Source organism: Adelges cooleyi, unplaced genomic scaffold, assembly GCF_023614345.1.
Source record: "Adelges cooleyi isolate 19-005CV unplaced genomic scaffold, UGA_ACOO_1.1 ACOO_flye_CR_arks_rails_tigmint_CR_PRNA_21, whole genome shotgun sequence".
Lineage (NCBI taxonomy): Eukaryota > Metazoa > Arthropoda > Insecta > Hemiptera > Adelgidae > Adelges > Adelges cooleyi.
In genome coordinates this window covers 5,041,322-5,062,693 of record NW_026095871.1, presented here as the reverse complement: position 1 = coordinate 5,062,693, position 21,372 = coordinate 5,041,322, and the positions used below count along the sequence as shown (strand labels likewise).

Below are 21,372 nucleotides of genomic sequence, written 5' to 3'. Positions count from 1 at the left end.
GAAGTTTTGATGTCCAACATGGTTGGGATTGCTTGGGCAGCAGCTGTAGTTGGGGCTCTGTTCACCCGGTCGGCTTGAAACCGATTTTTGACATTTCCTCGCGACAATAATACAGGCCGGTGTTGTCAATAATTTTAAACTGTTATAATTACTGTTGTGTGTGAGTGAATAACCCAGTGTACAAGGTACAGGACGCGGGGCAAGCGGACCACGGTATTGTATGATCAGGCGGCGGACACGGTTGCACGACACTGATGACCCTATGTGTGTGTCGCGGTGCCGTGACCGCACGCGGGCGCCTGTCAAGAGGGGCGCGGCGTAGGGAAAATCGATGCCGACCAATCGGGCTCGGGCGCCCAAGACAAATCACTCCCCTCGAGTACTTCCGGATTGGTCGGATAGGATATTGTCTATACCCGGCCACGATGTGCGTGGGAGGGGAGGGAAAGGCTCGCGGTTAAGGGGAGGGGAGAAGCATACGTGTCGTGTTTGCCAGTCCGTACATTTCACTGCCCCCCCTCCACTCTCCTGTCCGAACAGCGCCGGCTAATAACCAAGTACGTTCAGGCATTCTTTCCTTCCTTCCTTCCTTCCTTCCTTCCGTCCTTCCGTCCTTCCGCCCTCTCCTTCCGACGTTTATACCTATCGTCTTTTCCATTAAGGTATACGCCGTCTCTACTAGTCTCTTGTACAATATATATTTGTAGTATACACATTACACACACACACACACACACACACACACACACATTAATTACTACCGCATTTTGACCGTCGGTTATATTATTATTGTTATTTAAACGGCTTTTGAAAATATCCAACAACAGTATGTGTTTTACTATGATTTTTACAGTTTTTCAAATTAAACGTACTAAAATATTTGTAATAATTATTATCGCTAAGTCGACTAAAAACTATTTTACTGCACAAAAAAGTTTATTTGTATTTAAGTTATGCAAACGCAAATGAACCCAACAAAATCTGTTGTACAATGTGATCCGTTTAACGCAACACACTTGTTTTCTTTTAAAATAATTTCAAAAAATATATTAATTATTTACTTTTTTCTATTTTCCAGAAAGATTTCTTCTTTTTAAATTAAATTATGACATCTATTAAACAATTTCGATCGGTCGATTATCTTATAATGTAAAATAACGTAATTAAAAATTAAAATGATGTATTTATTTTTAAAGAAAATGGGTATCTTACGTTAAATTCTTTGAAACTCAATCTTAATAAACTTTTATACATGATAATTCTTGCATACACAATGTTCACTATTGGATATTATTTTAAAAATAACTATTTAATTTTAAGATAAAGTGTGAATTTATTTATAATCCATAAAAAGTAAAACGTAATTAATTAATATTTGGTATAAAATAAAATCTCGTACTTGGACATCATTTGCATAATTACATGTGTAAAAAGCCTTTAGTAGTTAGTGTCGCTTAATTGCAATGGGGGATTGAAATATGAATGAATACATCCCATGCGGTTCTAGAAGTAGATCAAGGGAGTTTAGCCCTTCTTTTTGATTAAATTCATTATAAAACCGCCATAAGTTTTAATTTTATATCTTTGAATAAACTGTGTTAAAAATAATTGTATTTTAAATGTTTTTTGTTATTTATTACATCTGAAAAGTTCATCAGTTCCTCAAATAGTTTATTGTTTCTAAATTGCTTTTGAATAGTCAGAATAGTAAAAATAAATTGTAAGTGGTTGAAGTACAAACGTTATAGCTAATTTAACCTTGAAAAGTATATATTTTTTTAAATTATGGCTCGTTGGATATTTTAAAAAAGAAGATTTACTTAACGCACAAGTCGGTAAATGCGTCTACAGAAAATATGTCTGCACAATGGAATAAAATATTGTGTCGCATTAAACAAAACTACTGATGCAAAAATTATAACGTTCACTGAGCAATTCATATAGTCGTGTAAAGCAATTGGCACTAGCAAAAAAAGTGGGGGAGAAAAAGTGTACACTGGAGTATAACAGAGAGAGAGAAAGAGAAATGAAGATAATGGTGCCTTTTATTTTCGTGTATTGGGGTTCGTAATTTCATTCCAAGCCATTTGAGCTCTTAAGCAGCACTATGTTTCTTCCGACGACCAATACCCAACAGACATCACGGCGCTAATTTTATATTCTACATTGTGTCTTTTTACTTGGAATAAAAATCATCCTTAAAAGCTTCCGATCACAAAAGGAAAGGTAATTTCTTACTTTCATAAGGTTGAAATGTTTGTGAAAGCTTTGACACAAAATATAGTCTATAGAAATCATTCAATGTGGACCAAGTCCTAAGACCGTACACTGTAATTGTGGAAAGGAATACAACATTATGTTTGATGAGCTGAGTTAAACTGATTTATAGAAAACAATATTAACAGCGCATTGGTTTTATAACGACAACTTGTAGTTGTAATATTTTATCTATGTATTTACATAATATATATTGTTCTTATACTATTAAAAATGTTCAAAAGTTAAACAATATGAATTCGTGACGGTCCGTTACTTAAATTATCATAAGTGAGAATATATTTTATATAATACAGAGTAGGGCAGAGTAAAGAGCGATTTTAAAAAGGCTGTAAAAGAAAAAATGCCATCGATTTTTCCAAATTATATTTTCATCTTAAAGTACACGAAAAAGCATTCAAGAAAATTTACCAACTGGTACTTATAGTAATAATTGAAAAGAGTTGTTTTTTATTGATTTTTTTGGTCTTTTGTGATACTTTGATTTCCACGGTGGTTAGAATTTTAATTCAATTCCTTTGTATGCAAAAAGCCGTACCGATAAACCATTAAATAATGTACTACAGACCATAACAATAGGAGTGGACTATATAGCGGTATTAACTGATGACAACATGATGATAATATCATCTACACCATAGTCTGTGTTGCCCGGATTAGCATGCACCCTTACCGCGAAGGGTTGTTTAATAATATTATCGCAGCCAGCTTGTGTGTAATCTGTTAAACATTTTCGTTAAGCTACTCTATACTTTGATATCAGTTCACACCCTTTACAGTATACACAAACACGTCGTTAGGGTGCTTACATGATAAGTATGTATATACTTGAAAAATAATTTGGTAGAAGACGTATCATTTAAATTATCTTATGAGAAATTCACATTAGGCGTAGATATAATTCCGTTTAAGTGTCAAAATCCTCTATAAGAAAAAATAAAATATTTACCAAATAAGAATAATATAAAACAGTTCTAAAACTGTGAGCCTATGAATCGCTCTGGAATAGCTTTGGCTAATAAAATTGTTATATATTATGAAAAATATTAAAAACCGTAGCTAACCATTGCCTTTTGTCAAATGTTCTCTTCTGTGTTTATTTGAAAGTATTCTTAAAATATACAATTAATGTATACATATTCCCCATCGTTGCCACTACTATACTTTATTCCATCGGTCTCTATCATATACTTCCTTTATTCGCACATCTTCCGGATCTTCTCTAAATCTTTATCACAACATCTTTTCATATCGTCCGGCGTTTTCCTAGGGGTTATTTTGTCAAAACTTTTTCCTTTTATTACTTGTTTGATTTTTTTCCATCCGCCCTCCAAACATGACCGGACCATCATGGTCTTTTACTTCTACCACAAGAGAAGATATTAGATGATACCAACTACATTTTGTAATTCAACATTATGTCTTAGACCGAACACTTTTCCCAAGTACTTTTCTTTGTATTACACCAAGTTTCACAACCGAACCCCGAACCTTTACTGTTTTTCAGATTTTCTCTACGTTATTTTTGCTGTTAATATTTACCTACTCTTAAATACAGGGTTGGACAGAAGTCAGGACACGACGGTACTCTGTGTATTTTACACAACGTACCTAAGTTCAACTGTCGTACCATTCTGTGTGGTACCTACATGTGAGGACTTTGGGCGAGAATTACAGTCTCACGGTTGTCGTGCCAGGTCATAAATCGCATGTTCATCTAGTGTGTGATCATCGATTGCGACTCGACAAACTTTAGTTGGACGACATGAAAACATTAACATTTTTTCCCTCCAATTATCTATCCATTGTTGGCGAGAGTCAACAGTGTGGCCGGTGCGCATCACGAGGGGGGGGGGGAGGAGCAGGGTGCAGGGAATGAAAACAAATAATATATATATATTTTTTTGGGGCGACACCGTGTGAAAATCGCTGAAACGGATACACTCGTCGTCGGTTAAGTGGCTGGACACGTGAACCAGTAAATATATCGTTTATTATGATATACACACAGTGGCGTTGTCGACCTGCACAATATGTTTTTAGCCCCACAAACCTCCCCCTCGGCTACTGTTGCCACCGTGGTGCGGCGCGTGCGTCTCATAAAAACCGATTGTGTTTAATATTATAATGCGCGTGTGCATGTGTGCAATGTGCATTCATGGGCGTCGGCAGGGTGGGTGGTCGTTTTGCCAGTCAAAAAGTGATATACAATACACTGTAGCCGTCTCTTATGGCCGGTGTAAGTAGGCGACACATATAAACGTCTTCATAACAGTATTTATAAACATCATCCCCCGGATAAATATGTTATGCAAATAAGAGTGGTTGATAATCTCGCCTCATAGAGTCGTTTCTACCCCATATAGTAATAAAAAAAAAACAATGTGCACTCCAAACACAGAGTTAGCCACGACCCGTCGATATCTTTAAAGATGTTATGTTTTTCAAATTATTCTTTGAAAGAGAACGTTTGAAATAGAATTCATTTCATTTAAGACGGATAATTTTTTTTTAACAGCGTTTTTGCTCTCGCGGAGAAATCGTGATTTTTCGAGGGGAAATTTCAATTATAAAGGAATGATTATTGGAGTTTCCCAGGTAATACCGAATAGCTTAAACGCTGGCACACAATCGATGCGTTTCCATGGCAATTGAGGGTTGCCACAGAGGACACGGGCAGCAATCGACTTTGGCGAGATAGTTTGGGTTGTTTGATTTTCAATTGGCGAATGCAGTAAATTACTAAATATAAATTGACTCGCCGGAGGTAAGTATTAGAACTTCCCAAATCAGCGGGTAACTTTGAAACTTTGACACGTCCAATTTCGGTACAAAATAAAAGCCCTTCACCGCATTGCGAGTACGGTGCGCAACAGTAATTAAGCGTAATTACTTTCAGAATACGTTTTAAGTACTTTGTAGTCGGAAAGTGTGTGTGTGGGCTATGGCGATGGCGGTAATAAAAGAAAAAAAACCCATGTATACAAATTACAAGCACACATTGTTTTCGGTTTTGTAGGGCTTTACGCGCACTCGTTCAAACAATAAATGCTTCACACTATTGTATCAACCCTTTGTTGAACATTACTATTTTTCATCCCTTACGGGTCTAATACCTACTTTGCGACATAATTTTGTTTTATACAGGGTGATTCATTAAGGATAACACACTCGTTTTCTCTGAGAATACTTGCTCTACTGTTTTTTTTTTTGGAGACACTAGCTTATGTTATTTTACATATTAAACTTTTTATAATTTTGATTTTTTCCATAGCTCTATCAACTTTTACAACTTAAACGGTAACGTATATATTTAATTAACTTTTCGAATTAAGAATAACTGGCTGACATTTTTTACTGTTCTATAGTAGGTTTTTAATAATTATTGCAAAATAGCAAAAATGAAATTCCCCCTCTAATGAAATTAGCCCCTCAAAAATTGTTTACCTTTCTTGCAATATGTTAGATGGGAAGGACTCAAAGGAGGGCTCTATAATATGTTCGGTGTTTAAACGCCCCTCTACTTTTTAATTGCGATTGGCATAACTCATTTTCAATCAGTTTATTGCTTCAATAATATTTTATAAGCTTAATAATAATATCTAAAGAATGTGTAACAACTAATATTTAAATAAAGAATAACAATTATAATAATTATAAACTGTAATGTTTAGTGTTGAAACGTGAGTCACAACGAATCATGTCTCAATTACTGTTGACCAAGATAGAAACCAACCCTTATATATAGGGTGAACTAGAAAAAAAACCGATACGCTTGCTGTACACGTGCTGGGTCGAGAACAGGAAACGATAAGGTATAACAGCAAAAAGAACGCAATATGCGTATCAGACAACACGCTTGAAACCGCACACTCTTATCTGATTTTATGCATTCAACCCAGACAAGCGTTATTAATTTATTTAAGGGATTGACGCGTGTTACGGTAGAATATTTAGGGTGAATGGTGATCCGTTCAATGTATGTCTGATAATAATTATTACAGTTTTGTATTTTTTTTTGTTGAGACATTTCGGTTAATATTAGTTTATAGTAGGTAGTAGAAAATATTTAAATTTTATTTTTTTGGTCAATTTTAGAGTTTTATTAACTTTTTAAAACTTAAACGGTAACGCAAGCACATGTTTTTGCATCAGTAGTTTTGTTTAATGCGACACACGATATTTCGTTTCGTTCAGCAGACATATTTTTTGTAAACGAATTTACCAACTTCTGCTTTTTTTTAAAACACTCAACGAGCTATAATAATAATAAAAAACTTTCAAGGTTAAATTAGTTATAAACATTCATACTTTGACTACTTACTATTTTTACTTAAACTGTTTAAATGAAAATCTAGAACTGAGGAACTATTCGGTTGTAAAAAAAGTTTAAAATACAATTATTTTTAACACATTTTATTCTAAAGGATAAAATTAAAACCGACAGAGGTTATATAATGAATTTAATTAAAAAAAAGGGCCAAACTTCTTTGATCTACTTCTAGAAAATTTAATTTTGTATTAACTAGACTCTATTACATGCATAATAGCTAAATGACTATACATTTTCTTACATGTTATAGAATAGTAAATATAATTTTATTTTTACACTGCAGAGCCATCTGTAGGGTAACGTTCACAGTTTTACTTTTCACCCTGATCGACCCATTGCACAAAGAGGGTGAAATTACCCTCAGTCACATTACCTTAGCGCTCTCTATTCGCCAAGGTAGTGAACTTGTTTTTAATTAAAAAAGAAAAATACTAAGTTGAGAATTTTCGGGTGAAATAAAGTAATAATTTTTCAGTCTTAAGAATATTAATATTCTGCGTGAGACATTTGAATAATTTATTAAAAGAAATCTAAAGTTATTGTAGTTATGATTTAATCGACGTTTTGTTATTTTGAATCGTTGTCTTTTTTTTAATCTAATATAATGTTTTATTGGCAATAAACCAGATTCATACATGCACACACGAGCACACTAGATATAGGTTGATAGTAGGGTTAGACAAGTATAATTATAATATATATATATATATATATATATATATATGTATATGTTGCCTTAGGGTTAAGCAATAAGTGTTGTGGTAAACGAATTAAAAATCACTAGACAGGTGATGCGCCATACATGGCATGTCTAATACAATATAATAATATACCGTGTACCTACTAAATGGTAATGAATTGATGGTTTAGTGCGATTACTGTGTAACGAACACTTAGGCTTATTATTTTACGTCCTGAACTGTGTTGTGTTTAAATGGGGTGTCGGGTGACTAAGTCGGATTGATTATGGCTTCTATATTATAAACGATGAACCGGCCACAACGCGTTGCCAGGTGTTATTGTTGTACAATTATCGACGGGTGAATCTTTACGGTAATGAAAATAATAATACACGTTAAGTAATAAAATAACCGAAAACAAATTAGTCACTTAATTTACCGCACTTTTTGGCGTTTTTAAATATGTTAAGTATAAAACTATAAAATCTTCCCCTATACTCGGATTAAAAATATACTACATAGACACTTTACAATAATTATTTTAGCTTCGACGCAGAGCTGAGAAAGTATTGTTGTTTTTACTAGTATGTGCAAATTTCATTTTTTTTTCATATTGTTTTTATACAATGTGATCGCAATTTTTCACAATTTTTTGGGGTTTTCCACAAAAACCTTTCAAATTAACACCTCCCCGCTTGGTTTTTTGGATAGAAACTTTTGAAACTTAAATGGTAACGCCCACATTTCATTAACTTGTTAAATTGAGAATAATGTACTAACCATTTTGACTGGTCGATAATCAGTTTTGAATAACTATTTTATTGAAGTCATATACTCAAACTTTTGTTTCATTAAGAAAAAAGCAAAATTACACATTGACCGTAGCAAATGTCTACATGTTCACATCAAAGCGTATATTTGAAAGTGATGTTATTATAAATACATTTAATAATTAATAAATCCTGTAGACCGACCCGTAACCTCCCCCGTCTCCACTGTACTTTAACTTTTTATTTATTACTGTTTTTTATTTTTCATTTGTTGGACATTTTTTTTGTATGTACTAATTAATTATTATATTTAAATTACGGCCGTATCGGAGGCTGCCCGGGTATGAAAAACGCTATGTCACGCGATGCTACCTCCATATATTATTATGTATATATTTACATAGAGGACGGTAGGTTTTTGTGTTTTTTTTTGCGATTTTTTTTCCATCCCATTCATTCCCGTTTGGATTTAATCATAAACAAACAATAGCCCGTGTATATATTTTGTTACATACACACACACATTTTTATTTATACTCTTAGTTAAAGGGCGCGCGCACACGCTCGTTAAAGGCGGTCGTCGTCCAATATAATATAGTGAAATGGACCGAAAGGGCTTTTAATTGACAAAGGCTGCGACGCGTGTGGGCTACTATAGGGCTATTATTTCGAGCCGTGCGTACGACAGGAAACCGTTGGTCTGCTAACTTTTCATTCCGTAACGGAAACTCATACAGGGATTAGTCATGTTCAGGGAAAACCAACTGGGGAGGTCGCAAAAGATTTTTTTTTGCAAGGGGTTGGGGCAAAGATACGTGGGTAAGATAAAAGTAACGGTTCTAAATACACATGCCTATTCGGGTTTAAATAATTATTATAAATTCCCTGTAAAGTAGGCTCTATTTGAGTATGCAAACGTTAATCGTTAAATTAAACACACGGAATCAAATGGGGATTAATCTTCGGCTTTCATCGGCAAGTACTGCCATATTTTCTTGTTTGGTAGCTACGCATGCTCAGTGCACACACGAAAACAATGCTTTTCAGTGACAAAGAATACTCTTGAGATAATGTGATACACATCAAAATATGATCAGCATGAAAAAAGGAACACAATTTGATATTAATGTCGATTTGAAAAAAAAATTATATTGACGTAGATACATCACAAAAGATATTTTTTTTGGAAATACTGATAAAACAACCCCTATTATGGCCCTTAAATTTTTTTTTGATGGTTAACCAAATTCTGGGATTGTATAATTAAGACGGGAGGAAGGGTGGAGTAATGTATTATTTTTATCTCACTCCGTCTCCCTAAATTTTAAACTCTAGTCTCTCGTCTTCTTCTTCATTTTCGTCTTACACTCTCAACTATATGAGGTCGGCCAGAAATCTAAGTCTTTAACAACTTTAAAAATGCAATTATTCAATACTAGTTATCGGCCACTAATAATTTTCGGCAAATTATTCTTATTTAAAAAATGTAATTAATAATATACGTTACTGTTTGAATTCCAATATTTTTAACATACATAAAAATTTGTTAAAAAAAGAAAAACTACAGAATTGTTAAATATATTATTTTCCTAAAAAACATGTGTCAACATGGCAGGTGTATATCATTTGTTAAATAGCTACTTTCTTTTTTTGAGAGCCCTCTGTTTGTGCATAGGTTTTTGTGGCACGTGTTGTACATAACATTGAAAAATTGGGGCCTGAGTACTTGGATTGTTGTACTTGGGCTTAGACCCAACACTGTTCTAAGTACGTGGGTCAAGGTAATAGTATGGTAACAAGTGTATAATCTGAATTCTGAATCCCTGATGTCTGTTTACAATCCAACTAATGTGGATATTATTGATTCGCAGACGGGTTTGTCGTCTGAACCTCGTACCAAGTGTTTATTTACAGCGGCAAACTCGGTTCGTAGATGAATTATTATTGCTTTCTTTCCGGCAGGGACGAGTAAAAACCAATAAAAATCCTATACGGGGTTGCGCGTTTCGTGGATTTTCTCGGCTTGGATTGCATGTCTTGAGTCAAATGGTTTATGGTGCAGAGGTTAACCCGCCGGGCCAAGGGTGGATACGAATGAAAGCCTCCGGACAAAGCACGGGGGGAGTGAGAAAAAAAAATAATATTTTTATTTATTGCTAATAGGAGGGATGCACAGTTTTGGGCGAGGGGATCGTTGGTAGACCATTAATCATAACCGGGTTAACTGCACTGACCCCCCACCACGTCGGCGGCGGTCTCGGCTGTGAAATTTTATATTATAGCATTGTTTGGTCGACGATGACTGTCACGAAGAGACACCTCCGCAGCTCATCGCTTTTAACAGTGTTTATTGTATTATTATACTGCGAAAAAAGCCACGTCGGTCACGCTAACCCACGGCCAAAAGCCAGACCGCCAACACCCCGCCGTATGTACCGGCCAAATAATGACAGTAATCAATGTTAATTATTGCAATCGTTCTCATAGAGTTATTTTCACTTTTCGACACTTTTTAACAATTAACAAAATATACTATTTAATCAATAAACAACAGCCATAACAGTGTGACCTATGTAGAAAATAAAACATTTCTGTGTAACTATTGAACTGGATTAGAGCTCATTGCCATAGCAAATGCAAATGACTTGGTTTGAGGGTCTTAAACTGTAATACACAATTTTAAATCTGAATAAAAATAGTATCAGCGTCGAAAATTGATTGACATTTTGTTAACTTGTTTTTCGAATACCTTATTGACTGTTGTTACAAAACAGATACAAAACTACCCATTTCTTATTATTAATGGTTCATAAAAAATAAATGTATTTTAGTAACCTGATTTTGAAGAACTTCGAAACGTGTCTGATATCGATGACGGTAGGTATGACGATTTCCCTACAGTAGACAAACCTGTAAAACATAAATAAAAATAAATAAACAAATGAATTTAACATTTTTATTATTAAAAAAAAATAGATTTATGCTAGTTTTTGCATTTGGAATAGTTAAGGGCCACCGACATGATTTGTGCTAATCGTTATAAGCTATCAAATTCTTCCATTTTTCTTTCCTCTAAAGGCTGTAATCCTAATTATTTTAACACAATTTTTCTTATTTAAATACATTTCTTAAACACTACCGACATTTTAAAATAATTTAGTATCTTGCTTCAATCAGAATTTAAATTTGCTAAAATCTTCATAACAAATCATAATTTAAACCAAAGTAGTAGGTTAGGTTAGGTTATGGTATTCATAATATTTTTTTCTATTTCCAAAATTTTAAACCAATTTCCTTAATATGCTTTTCTAGAAACTATAAATAATTACTGTAATAAATATCCAGTTGTCGCTTGACATTAAGATGCATATGAATACTAGACATATTAAATTATTATAATGATTACAAATGATTCATTTAGTATTTAAGTCTGTATATTCATATCATGTAAATTGTTTTAATTCTTATGTTTGAGCGACTTTATTTTTGTTTTATTATTATGTAAGTAAATACAATTATGCATAAAACACAATGCCAAATATAAGGCGGGGCAGGACAAGGCCGCCTAAACTAATTGTAAGTTCTCATCAAGTAGGTACAATATTTGTATAGTCAATAATCTCTTCAAAAATGTTGGGCTATTTGTGCCTATGATAATAAACTAACAAATAAAAAATTATGAATGTGTTAAAAGCTTTCATGGATCGAAATATTATGTGGATAAATATTTTCGGATGTATCAATGTCTCAAAATTATCCACATATAATTATGTAAGATTATAAAAATGTTGCAAGAAGCGGTTTTTTCAGTTATTAGGCATTCCTGTAAGACGAACTTGGCGGATCTTTTCTCAACATCAAATTTATCATTAAGACAAAATATAAGGTTGAGGATGGGGCGATGCAAGAGCCGATATTAGAATAGGAAATGACCGCATAGAACGAGTCAAAGACTGCGGCTAAAGAAATAATTGCGCTTGCTAAACTAGCTCTCGGAACTTAAACGGAGCTTGGTAGTTAATCAAAACCTTTCAATCAACAAGAGAGATAAAGTCCTATAAAAATATTTATATGGATCGTACCGACATAGCCTCATAGGATATGAAGAAAGCAACTATTCGCTGCAGAATTAATTGCTTATAATGCTTAAGATTTTGGGCGGATTGTAGTATTCTTTTTAACTGCATGTGTACTCAATGGGACCCAATTTTAAACTTAAAAAGTACTTTTTCAAATCTGGTTATCGACCAGTCAAAATTGCCAAAAAATTATTCTTAACTTAAGAAGACGATAAAATATATTATAAGCACCGTTTAAAAATCTCAAGCTCATATGGTTTCAACGCATAATGGCCTATAGAAGCATGAGAAAGACAAATATCTTTTAAGACCTATATGGGATACTTATAGCCTATTCCTTCTTTAAGCTAACACGTTATAAGAAAACGAAAGTCTCAAAAAATACAAATTTGTGAACCCAACTCGATAGAAACGGTTTTGCGTGTCGTTAACTTTCTAATCTTAAGCTAAACATACATAAAAAAAATCTGTTGATGCGCAAGAGAAGAAAATCCCAAATGATCGGAGGGGCGGGATGGTTGGCGGCCATTTGACTGACGACAGTATCCATAGCAACGACATGTGACCCTCATACCGATGGGTTGACAGTTTCCCCCCTTTCCAAAGAACGAACCTCCGTCGTAGATAAACACACACACACACTGTGGTAGTCAATGGAGGGAAATACCGCTTGGCCTTAGATATCGTACATTAATTCAATACTACATTTTATTGATGTCACTTTTCCCTTTGGCGAGTCCGCCCACAAATTTATACGGCTGGTTGTTTTCAAAACGATTCCAAAATAAAACCAATACCATCTCGGCTATTGAATTTTGCAGCATAAACAATCATTTTAATGGTTGTTTTCCATAAGTATATTTTTCAAAGAAAACCCCATTATTTTGGTAAAACAAAAAATAACTAAATACTTAACAACATTTAGACACTTACCGTTAGAAGTAGAAGAAGACAAGTGCATTAGACTAGAATTTTTATCATATCTGCTGCTGGATGAATCAATATCTGAAATAATATTATTAGGCCATGTTTATTATACACTTTTACAACTATTCGTCACTTAAAAAAATTAAATAAACGTCAACATTAATGTATAGTTTCTAAATGAGTTCAAAATAAAGAACTTTTCAAGCACAAAGTTTTTTACAACGATTTTAATGACTTATCTAATTCTAGTCCGTAATAATAAATGTAACAACAAGTAGACACAGATCAAATCTGGAGTCTTGGCTAAGTTTGAATAATTTAACCATATTTGATACAGTTTTTAGATAATTTTCAAAATTAAGTTAATCAGAAATACAAGGATGGATCTATTTAACTCAAGACACTCATTTGTAAATAATTACAATATTGCAGTTTTGCGATAACTGGATTTCGAAACGACTAAAAAAAATGTATTATCAAAACTAATGAAAATAATTAATATAAGCCGTTTATTTAAATATTCTATGAATTCTTCTTTAAAGTGTTACTGTTACATAATTTACTTCATTAACTATCTATTATTTTATCAGTAACATTATAAATAAACCAGGAAAACAATACAGCTATCGTTGCGTGTAATTTCTTTATCTTTATCTGTTTCATTATAAATAAATATATAAAATATTTTTAAATGATAATTTACCCTCTTTTTTTTTGGTTTCACGCATTAACAAAATAATTATCTAACAAGGTCCTGAACAAAGCCATAAAAAAAAAAAAGATTCAGGCCCTAAAAGTATAAGGGAATTTTCCCTTTATCTCTGCGACGTTATAGCACAAAAGATACAGCCCTTGACACTATCGGCAAAGTTTTTTTTTAATGCATAAACAACTTTTTTTTGTGTGTTAAAAAAACGTAGCTCTTGTGTATCGAGAAGTGTCGTAAGCGACTATGTTTATAAATAACCTATAGGGTCGCAATAAGTAAAATATTATGTAAGCAAAAGACAAGTTACAATGTTACAAGAATAACGAAAATACATTTTCCTGTATATTTTCAATTTGTTTTACTACTGCAACCATGTGATGTAATACAAAACACATGACTTATCACATTATCATAATATAGATTGTTAAGTGTACATGCCGCCAATAAAGATAATTAAAGTTACCAATTTTCGCCATCTGTGTGGGAATTAGAACTTTATCACATGTTTATAACCGTTATACCAATTATAAATTAAGCTGATAGCACAGAATCACAAATTTATATATTATCTTACACACACATATGACATAAATCCCACAAAAATGACCGATGTCGACTTCCATTCTTATCACTAGTTAGTAATCTAATTAATTATATATCTGTGTTGTCATATGAAATTGATCTATTGAACACAGGTGACACATAACTGAATATTTTCCACCGTGAACATTCATTTCACTTTAGGATGTTATATTTTATTAAATATTGCAACCGTGTTTTTTTATGTTAGTTTAGTGTGTATTTCGTCTTCCGCTATGTTTGTAAAGTGTAGGTATTCAAATGGAAATACAAGACGACAATTTACAAACAAATTGTAAGTATGAATAGGTCAAATAAATATTCTTAAGTTATCGCACATTTTCCTCGGAAGGAAACGGTAATCATAAAAGGATTATGTGTGTGTATATAGGCCTCATGGGTTGGCTGGAAGAACACAATAATAAAAACCGATATCCCGCAGAGATATCATTAGGAACCATTGTCGTTCCGTTTTTCTTCCTTATTATTTATTTATATTATTATTATTACATTTTTTTTTTGTTGTCGTTAAAAGACCACAACGGATGTACTCAATTTTCTTTCATTTTCTCTCGCGCACACACCCCACCGTTTCCCATTGGGTTTCCTTAGCGTTTCCGAAAGCCCGGTGTAAGACGATCAGAGTGAAGAAGAAGAAAAAAAAAATAGTGTTTTGTGCCGGTGTGCGATTGTTACTTTAAAAACGCGCCATTTCTATAACTCAAAAGGCCAAAAAGCACAAAAACCGCTGAAGGATGACGACCGAAAGTCGTTTCCATGGAAACGGTTTTCTTCTTTTTCGGTTAGATTTTCAACGCGCTTAAAAAAAAAAAATACCTCCCCCGACCGACAATAAATACATTTTTTTGTTTTATTTATTGCGTATTGTTTGAAGGTTTTATTTGCAGTATAATATTATCATAGTTGTTGCATTATTGTTCTTATTTCTCAATAAAAAAAAAATGAATATTATAAAAAGTACACAGCGAGATGATAAAAAAAACAATTTCTTAGAATACGGTTTTGTCAGCATATTCATTATTTTCAAGGCCAGTCTTACAATAATCAAAATTTGTTTTACTTCGAAGAGAGAAAGTATTGTTTTAACAAACAATGATGTATTTATTTATTTTAACAAACATGGACTTGGTTTTTTCTAATGGGAACATATGTTTTTAATTCCATAATTATGTGGACAAAAAATGTTAAAACATTTTAGAGTTTAAATTACATTTTTTTTATCAATCTGTTCATTTCTATCACTTTGTAAAGGTACTTTACAAAGTTTTACAAATATTTTCCAGTATTTTTTCATTTGTCCAAAAAATCGGTAGTCCATTAAAATTATATTTATTTTTGCATTGTCCGATAGGCGATAACAGTGGTAACCCGATACAATAAAATGTGATAAGATAATGATACACAAGCGGTTCTCATCTACCTAATCAAACACAGTGACGGCTACTGTTTTCTTGAACAACCTAAGAAAAAATAGGGGAAAATGTAATAACTTTACAAAGTCATATAAAACGATCGGATTGATGAAGATTAAAAATGATTTGAAAGTAAACGATTTCTGAGCATTGAAAAATATAGTAAAATATCTAATCCGAGAAAATTAGTGTCTTACATCAGATGAACCACCCTGTAGACTGGAGCTTTAACGTACAGGTCCCTATGCCCCGACTCCACTGTGATGATTTTTTTATATTTATGAGTATTGTTCGTAGGTACAGGAAAATATGAATATTTTAGAAAATCATTTTTTTTCCTTTATGGTAACGGCACCAGTGATTGACACTATAATCCAGTCTTTGGCAATGCAGTGTTTATTTTATATCAGATAAAATTGTTTACATATTTTACATATTTTTTCAATGAATTTTGTGAAAAAAAATTACCTTATCGGTATAAATATTCTATTGGATATAAAAAAAAACACTTTATTGCCAAAAATAAGGATAATGTCAATCACCAGTGATTGGTGTCGTTACCCTACTTGGAAATGTACAGTTATTCAAACATAGGGTGTTTTTTTAAAAAAATTTTTTTTTACTCACAGTTGTTGCGTTTGTCGGTGTTGTTGGGTTCGTCTTGAAACAAGTCAAGAGACGTGGTGGTCGGGTGCGAAGATACTGGCGTTCGGGTGGTCGGCGTGGCAGGACAAAAAGGAGACGAACCTAGATCGCACGACGACAGATAACTTCCACGGTCTTGTAGCGCGGCTTTGGCCTTTTCCACCGACTGTTTGAGCTGTTCAAAAGTGGAGTTGCACGCGAACCTGCATTACATAATATAGTACATTCTTTACAAGAAGCACAGGTTGGGCAAAGAAGTTAAAAAAAGACAAAATCGACAAGATAGAACAACAACGCACGTCTATCAGGCCTGCCAACATAAGCGAATAATGACGATATGATGATGGTTATTATGTTACCTGTAAGCACAACTTGCTACTCCAACCGAGGGCCACTGGGGCGTGGTACTAGATAAACAGTCGTTTTCGGTTTTAATGTTAGGAGGCGATGACATTGCCACCCTTTTCAGGTCTAACGCGCTTTGATACGAGCAAGTGCTGTCGTACATCATTGAGTTTGACTGAAATAAAAACAAAATATATACATTTCACATGTTAACAATACAAACACTTGACACATTTTTAACTATTACCAATCAATAGGTTGAATCAAGCAAGGCGCAAAGTTAATGTCCAACAACGCGTTTGCAAGGTGGAAGTTCATTTGTAAAATATAATCAGTAAAGGTATATAATATATAAGTATATAAGTAAAATAAATCAAGTATGAAGTAAAAAAATGTCATTTTAACCGTTAAAAAATCGTATAAAACTTGAATTTTTTTTAAAAGAATTGTTTTAATGAGTTCTACATTTAAAAAAACGGGTTTCAATATTTTACAAAGTATTCCAGAAAATATTTTTGGTAAAACCCTTAATTGTGTTCTTAATTAATTGCTTTGCAAAATGTCGGTGAAATAATACAATTTCCCATCAAATGACGGTTTTTATTGTTTTTTTTTAAGTATTTAAGATTATATTTTTTATACTAACCATAAACAGTTGTGAATTATTCTGTTAGATGGGAGGGGGAGGGGTGAAGCGTTTTTAGAACCATAAAAGAATTAACAACACCTAACTGTTGTTCTTATACACGACCCTGAAATCGGCTTTTAATTAGTGTTTATGATGGGAAAACCGTAATAAATAACGTCCGCCCCTTTTATAATACAGTGGCTTCTGTATTTTGTGTAATTACACGTTGTTATACATAAAAATAAATAAATACCATTCGGGGCAGGACGAACCAAAAGAATATGCATGTATGTACGTACAAGAAGGGTCAGTGTGCATATGTTCAAAGGGTAGTTTTGTCCTTTGGGTTTTGGTGCTGTATAATTTATTGGCCAGAGTTTTTTTTATCCCAATGTCTTTCCGCGCTATAACTTTTTTATTCTCTGTGGTAAATAGGTGTTGTAATTTTTTTTGGTTTTTTTGTTCTACCCAAATTGTGCCAACCGACCGAAAACCAGACGGACCGCGTTCTCCCACTGTGAAACCCGTATAGGTATAATATTATGATTGCGGCTAAAGTAGCGCTAAATATTTTTTCAACCCTATTTCCGACCTTTAACACAGCCGTCGACGACCGCAACAATTGGGTTGAAAGCGCTGCTGAAAATAAAAATGTTGCCTGAGAAGCAGATAAGTCCCAAGTCCATCTGGGAGAGCCAAACAACTGAAATCTCAATGCCAGGTTAATGTCTACATCAAATATTTACATATTAAAATTAATTTGTTGTTAAATAAAAGAAGGTATCTAACAATTTTTTATTTTTCATTTACTCAGCTTGGATCCCTTTGCTCTAGAGGCATTTTGGACTTAACACTAATATTGACAAAAGTCCTGGACTTAACCTAACCTGGATCGAATTTCATTGAAGTGATGTCCATTTCGGATCACAATGTTTTCGTTTAATATCTCAAAAATATTAAGTGAGACGCCTAACGAAAAATTACATAGGAAAAACCCATAACATCAATTTTTATAAAAATGGACTTACTCCCGTTTGCTTGTCAGGTATAAAATTAATATTTTGTAATTGAAAACAATGTTTTTTTTTATCATTACACATTTATATAATATACCTAGTCATAGTATAGGTAATAAAATAACAAATATAATATACTTTTTTGATATTATTTTAATTGTTTTTTTTTTAATTTGTATTGATACGTTTTTATTATTAACCTAAAATGTATTGAGGTTAAATAGTTAATTTTTTTAAACTAATATTTTTATTACCTAATAAAAAACGTTTTCAAGCAAATGTTTTGAAAATTTTACATATTTTGTTGAGTAATACAATCTATTTCAATTAGTACTTATATTTAAACTTTAAAGACCTAATAAAATGTTACAAAACGTTTTTATAAGGTAATAAAAATGTTTGTTAAAAATTATGAATTATTTAACCTTCATAAATTTTACATTTGAAGTAAAAAAAAATATATATAAAAATAATATCAAAAAAAGTTAGATTTAATAGGTGATACACATCCTATAGAACATACTACCTATTCGTTAAGATATGATTCCAATAAAAAAACAGTTGTTTTCAATTAAATAACTTTTAAACATCTATTATTTAAAGCAGTGCAAAATTGTTCTTTTCAACAACGCTCAGTAGCGCTTTAGAATATACAGGGTGATTAATTTAACATCATTTTCTAGGTAAATAATTACAATTTTATAGATTTTCTTGGTGAAAACATTTTCATTTACGTTATTGTATAATATTATAAAATGAATAAATATTTACCTTTTAAAGTATTTTCCAGAGCGCTATGAACACTGACACGGGAACGTAATAAATATTTAATTAACTTTTTAAATTATAAATAATGATTTGTATGATCATACATTTATGATGACCAGTTTTGGATAAGTTCAGGACGGGAGGAATGAATTATTATTATGTTTATTTACTCAACCGCTCTCCCGTCCTAAATTTTAAACTCTAATAACTTTAAAAGTAGGTAATTATCAAAAACTAGTCGTCGACCAGTCAACATTTTCAGGAAATTATTTTTAATTTAAAAACGTCAGTTAAATAGATACCTAACAATTTAAGTTTCAAGAGTTGATAGAGCTCTAGAGAGTACTAAAAAAAAAGTTAAAAATATTCTAAAATAATGTAAATAAAAATGTTCTCAATAAGAAAAATTATGAAATTGTTATTACTTTCAGAGAAAATTAGTGTCTTACGTTGAATTGATCATCCTGTACTCTGAACTACATTATATTATGAATCGATTATTTTCGGTTTAGGTTAAAAAGTTAAGCACATACAATTCTACTTGAAATAAGTTTAAAAAAATATTTTTAACTCTATACCAAATTCCTAAATTTGTGAACCTAACCAATTCTTTAATTTAATTCAACGGTAAGAGTTTTGTTTGAACGAATTTGACCCTTTTCATCATAAACGAGATTGTGCGCAACAGAATGATGTAAACCAAAACTACTCTACCGATATATTTTTTTATGACATAAACATTTGTTTAATAATGTTTATAAAAATATGTAAATCATATTTAAAGGAACTTTTGTTGTATGTATTTGAATTGCCATAATAAAAATTAACAAAACAGTATATTTATTAAGAAAAGTAATTTTCAACAAAATTGTGACTTATCACGTTTGTGGTTTTTAGATAATAATCGTTAAAAAAAAATAATAATAATACCAAAATAATGATTTACCCCGACAACGTTTTCGGTGAACGTCCTCCAATGAGTCCTCTTATTTTTATTGTTCTCGAAACGGTCAAGTCGTCACGTCGAGAAAAATAAAAAGAACCGTATCAAGTGTTTCGCGGTAAAGAACGTCCGGTTCGGGGAAACACGGCCGGGCCGGTTCCGTTTTTCGCCGGACACACTACTTCGGAAGTCGATTCCGGCGGATGGGCCTCGTCGAACGCACACGTTACCAGTCGGAAATCGTACGGCGAGTGGGCCACGGCGCGTCGCGACGCCGGAGGAAACGTTTACTTTCGGAGCCAAATGCACCACCGCCGCCGCCACCGCCACCAGCGCCGCCGTCGTGGGCGCGAGGGCCAATATAATGATCCGATAATTAAATTTAACCGTCGCTTCCCCGCCGCCCCCGCCCCTTCGAAGGGGATGAACGGCGAGGCGGGTATGTGCCATCCGATAGCGATACGCCCGGTGGTTCCGATTGGTCGGAAACGGATGGGCATGCGCGCGTTACTCTCTCCCGCCGCCGCCGCGGCCAGATGACATTTGCCTTCTTTTCGCTCTTCTAGGCGGTCCGCGCCGCGCCACACCGTGCCACTCGGAGCCGCTCTTCCCCGGGGCCCCCAGAGAGGATCATCCGCGGATACAAATGGCGCTCGATAGAAGGGTCACCTTTGTCCGTGTATTCTGTGCGATACAATATCTTTCTCATGTATTTCACTATCTTCTACACTTTGTGAAACAAGAAAATAGCTCCGCATCCGACGATTAGCTGAAAATAACTTAAGAAAATGTTGTTTTAGTTGGCTTACAATACGGTTCAAGTTTAAAAATTTAATTATTCTGTATTTGAATAGGTTTTTTCTTGGATTTTGTTGTGGCCAGTAATTGTTTATTAACTCCTCATATGCATAGTATCGACAAATATGACATTTTTAAATAAATGTTCATAACAGTAGATTTTAGTAATAATTTTGTATTAGTTTTATAACGGAAAAAGCTTATATTTACCGTTTGCATTCGAAGAAGATAAGTCTACAAACAACAAATTATTTCCATCCTACTCAGGAAAGATACATTTAAAGACGATGTAATAAGCGTTTTAAAAAACGAAGAAAATGATTCTTTACCTTCTGATGGGACATTTTTAACAGCGTTTTTAAATTATTTTCAATTGAGTTGTTCTTCTAAATCAAAATCATATAATTCAACATGATTTTCACCTTTGACTTTAGAATCGCCC

The 21,372-nt window shown here is 33.2% G+C and overlaps 1 protein-coding gene across 2 annotated transcripts in view; it reads right to left on the bottom strand.

Moving 5' to 3' along the window:
* The window catches only part of LOC126834295 (DNA-binding protein D-ETS-3), a 35,720-nt gene extending 15,357 nt beyond the window's left edge, over positions 1-20,363 (bottom strand). The window contains exons 1-5 of one of the 2 annotated variants that reach the window (XM_050566106.1): positions 20,120-20,363; positions 16,792-16,952; positions 16,415-16,635; positions 13,073-13,144; positions 10,896-10,970 (exon numbers count right to left, since the gene is read on the bottom strand). In XM_050566106.1, coding sequence (XP_050422063.1) covers positions 10,896-10,970; positions 13,073-13,144; positions 16,415-16,635; positions 16,792-16,943 — 520 coding nt within the window. In that variant the 5' untranslated portion in view covers positions 16,944-16,952; positions 20,120-20,363. The remainder of the gene's footprint in view (positions 1-10,895; positions 10,971-13,072; positions 13,145-16,414; positions 16,636-16,791; positions 16,953-20,119) is intronic. The other variant, XM_050566105.1, reaches the window with a different exon arrangement.
* Positions 20,364-21,372: the final 1,009 nt, after the last annotated feature.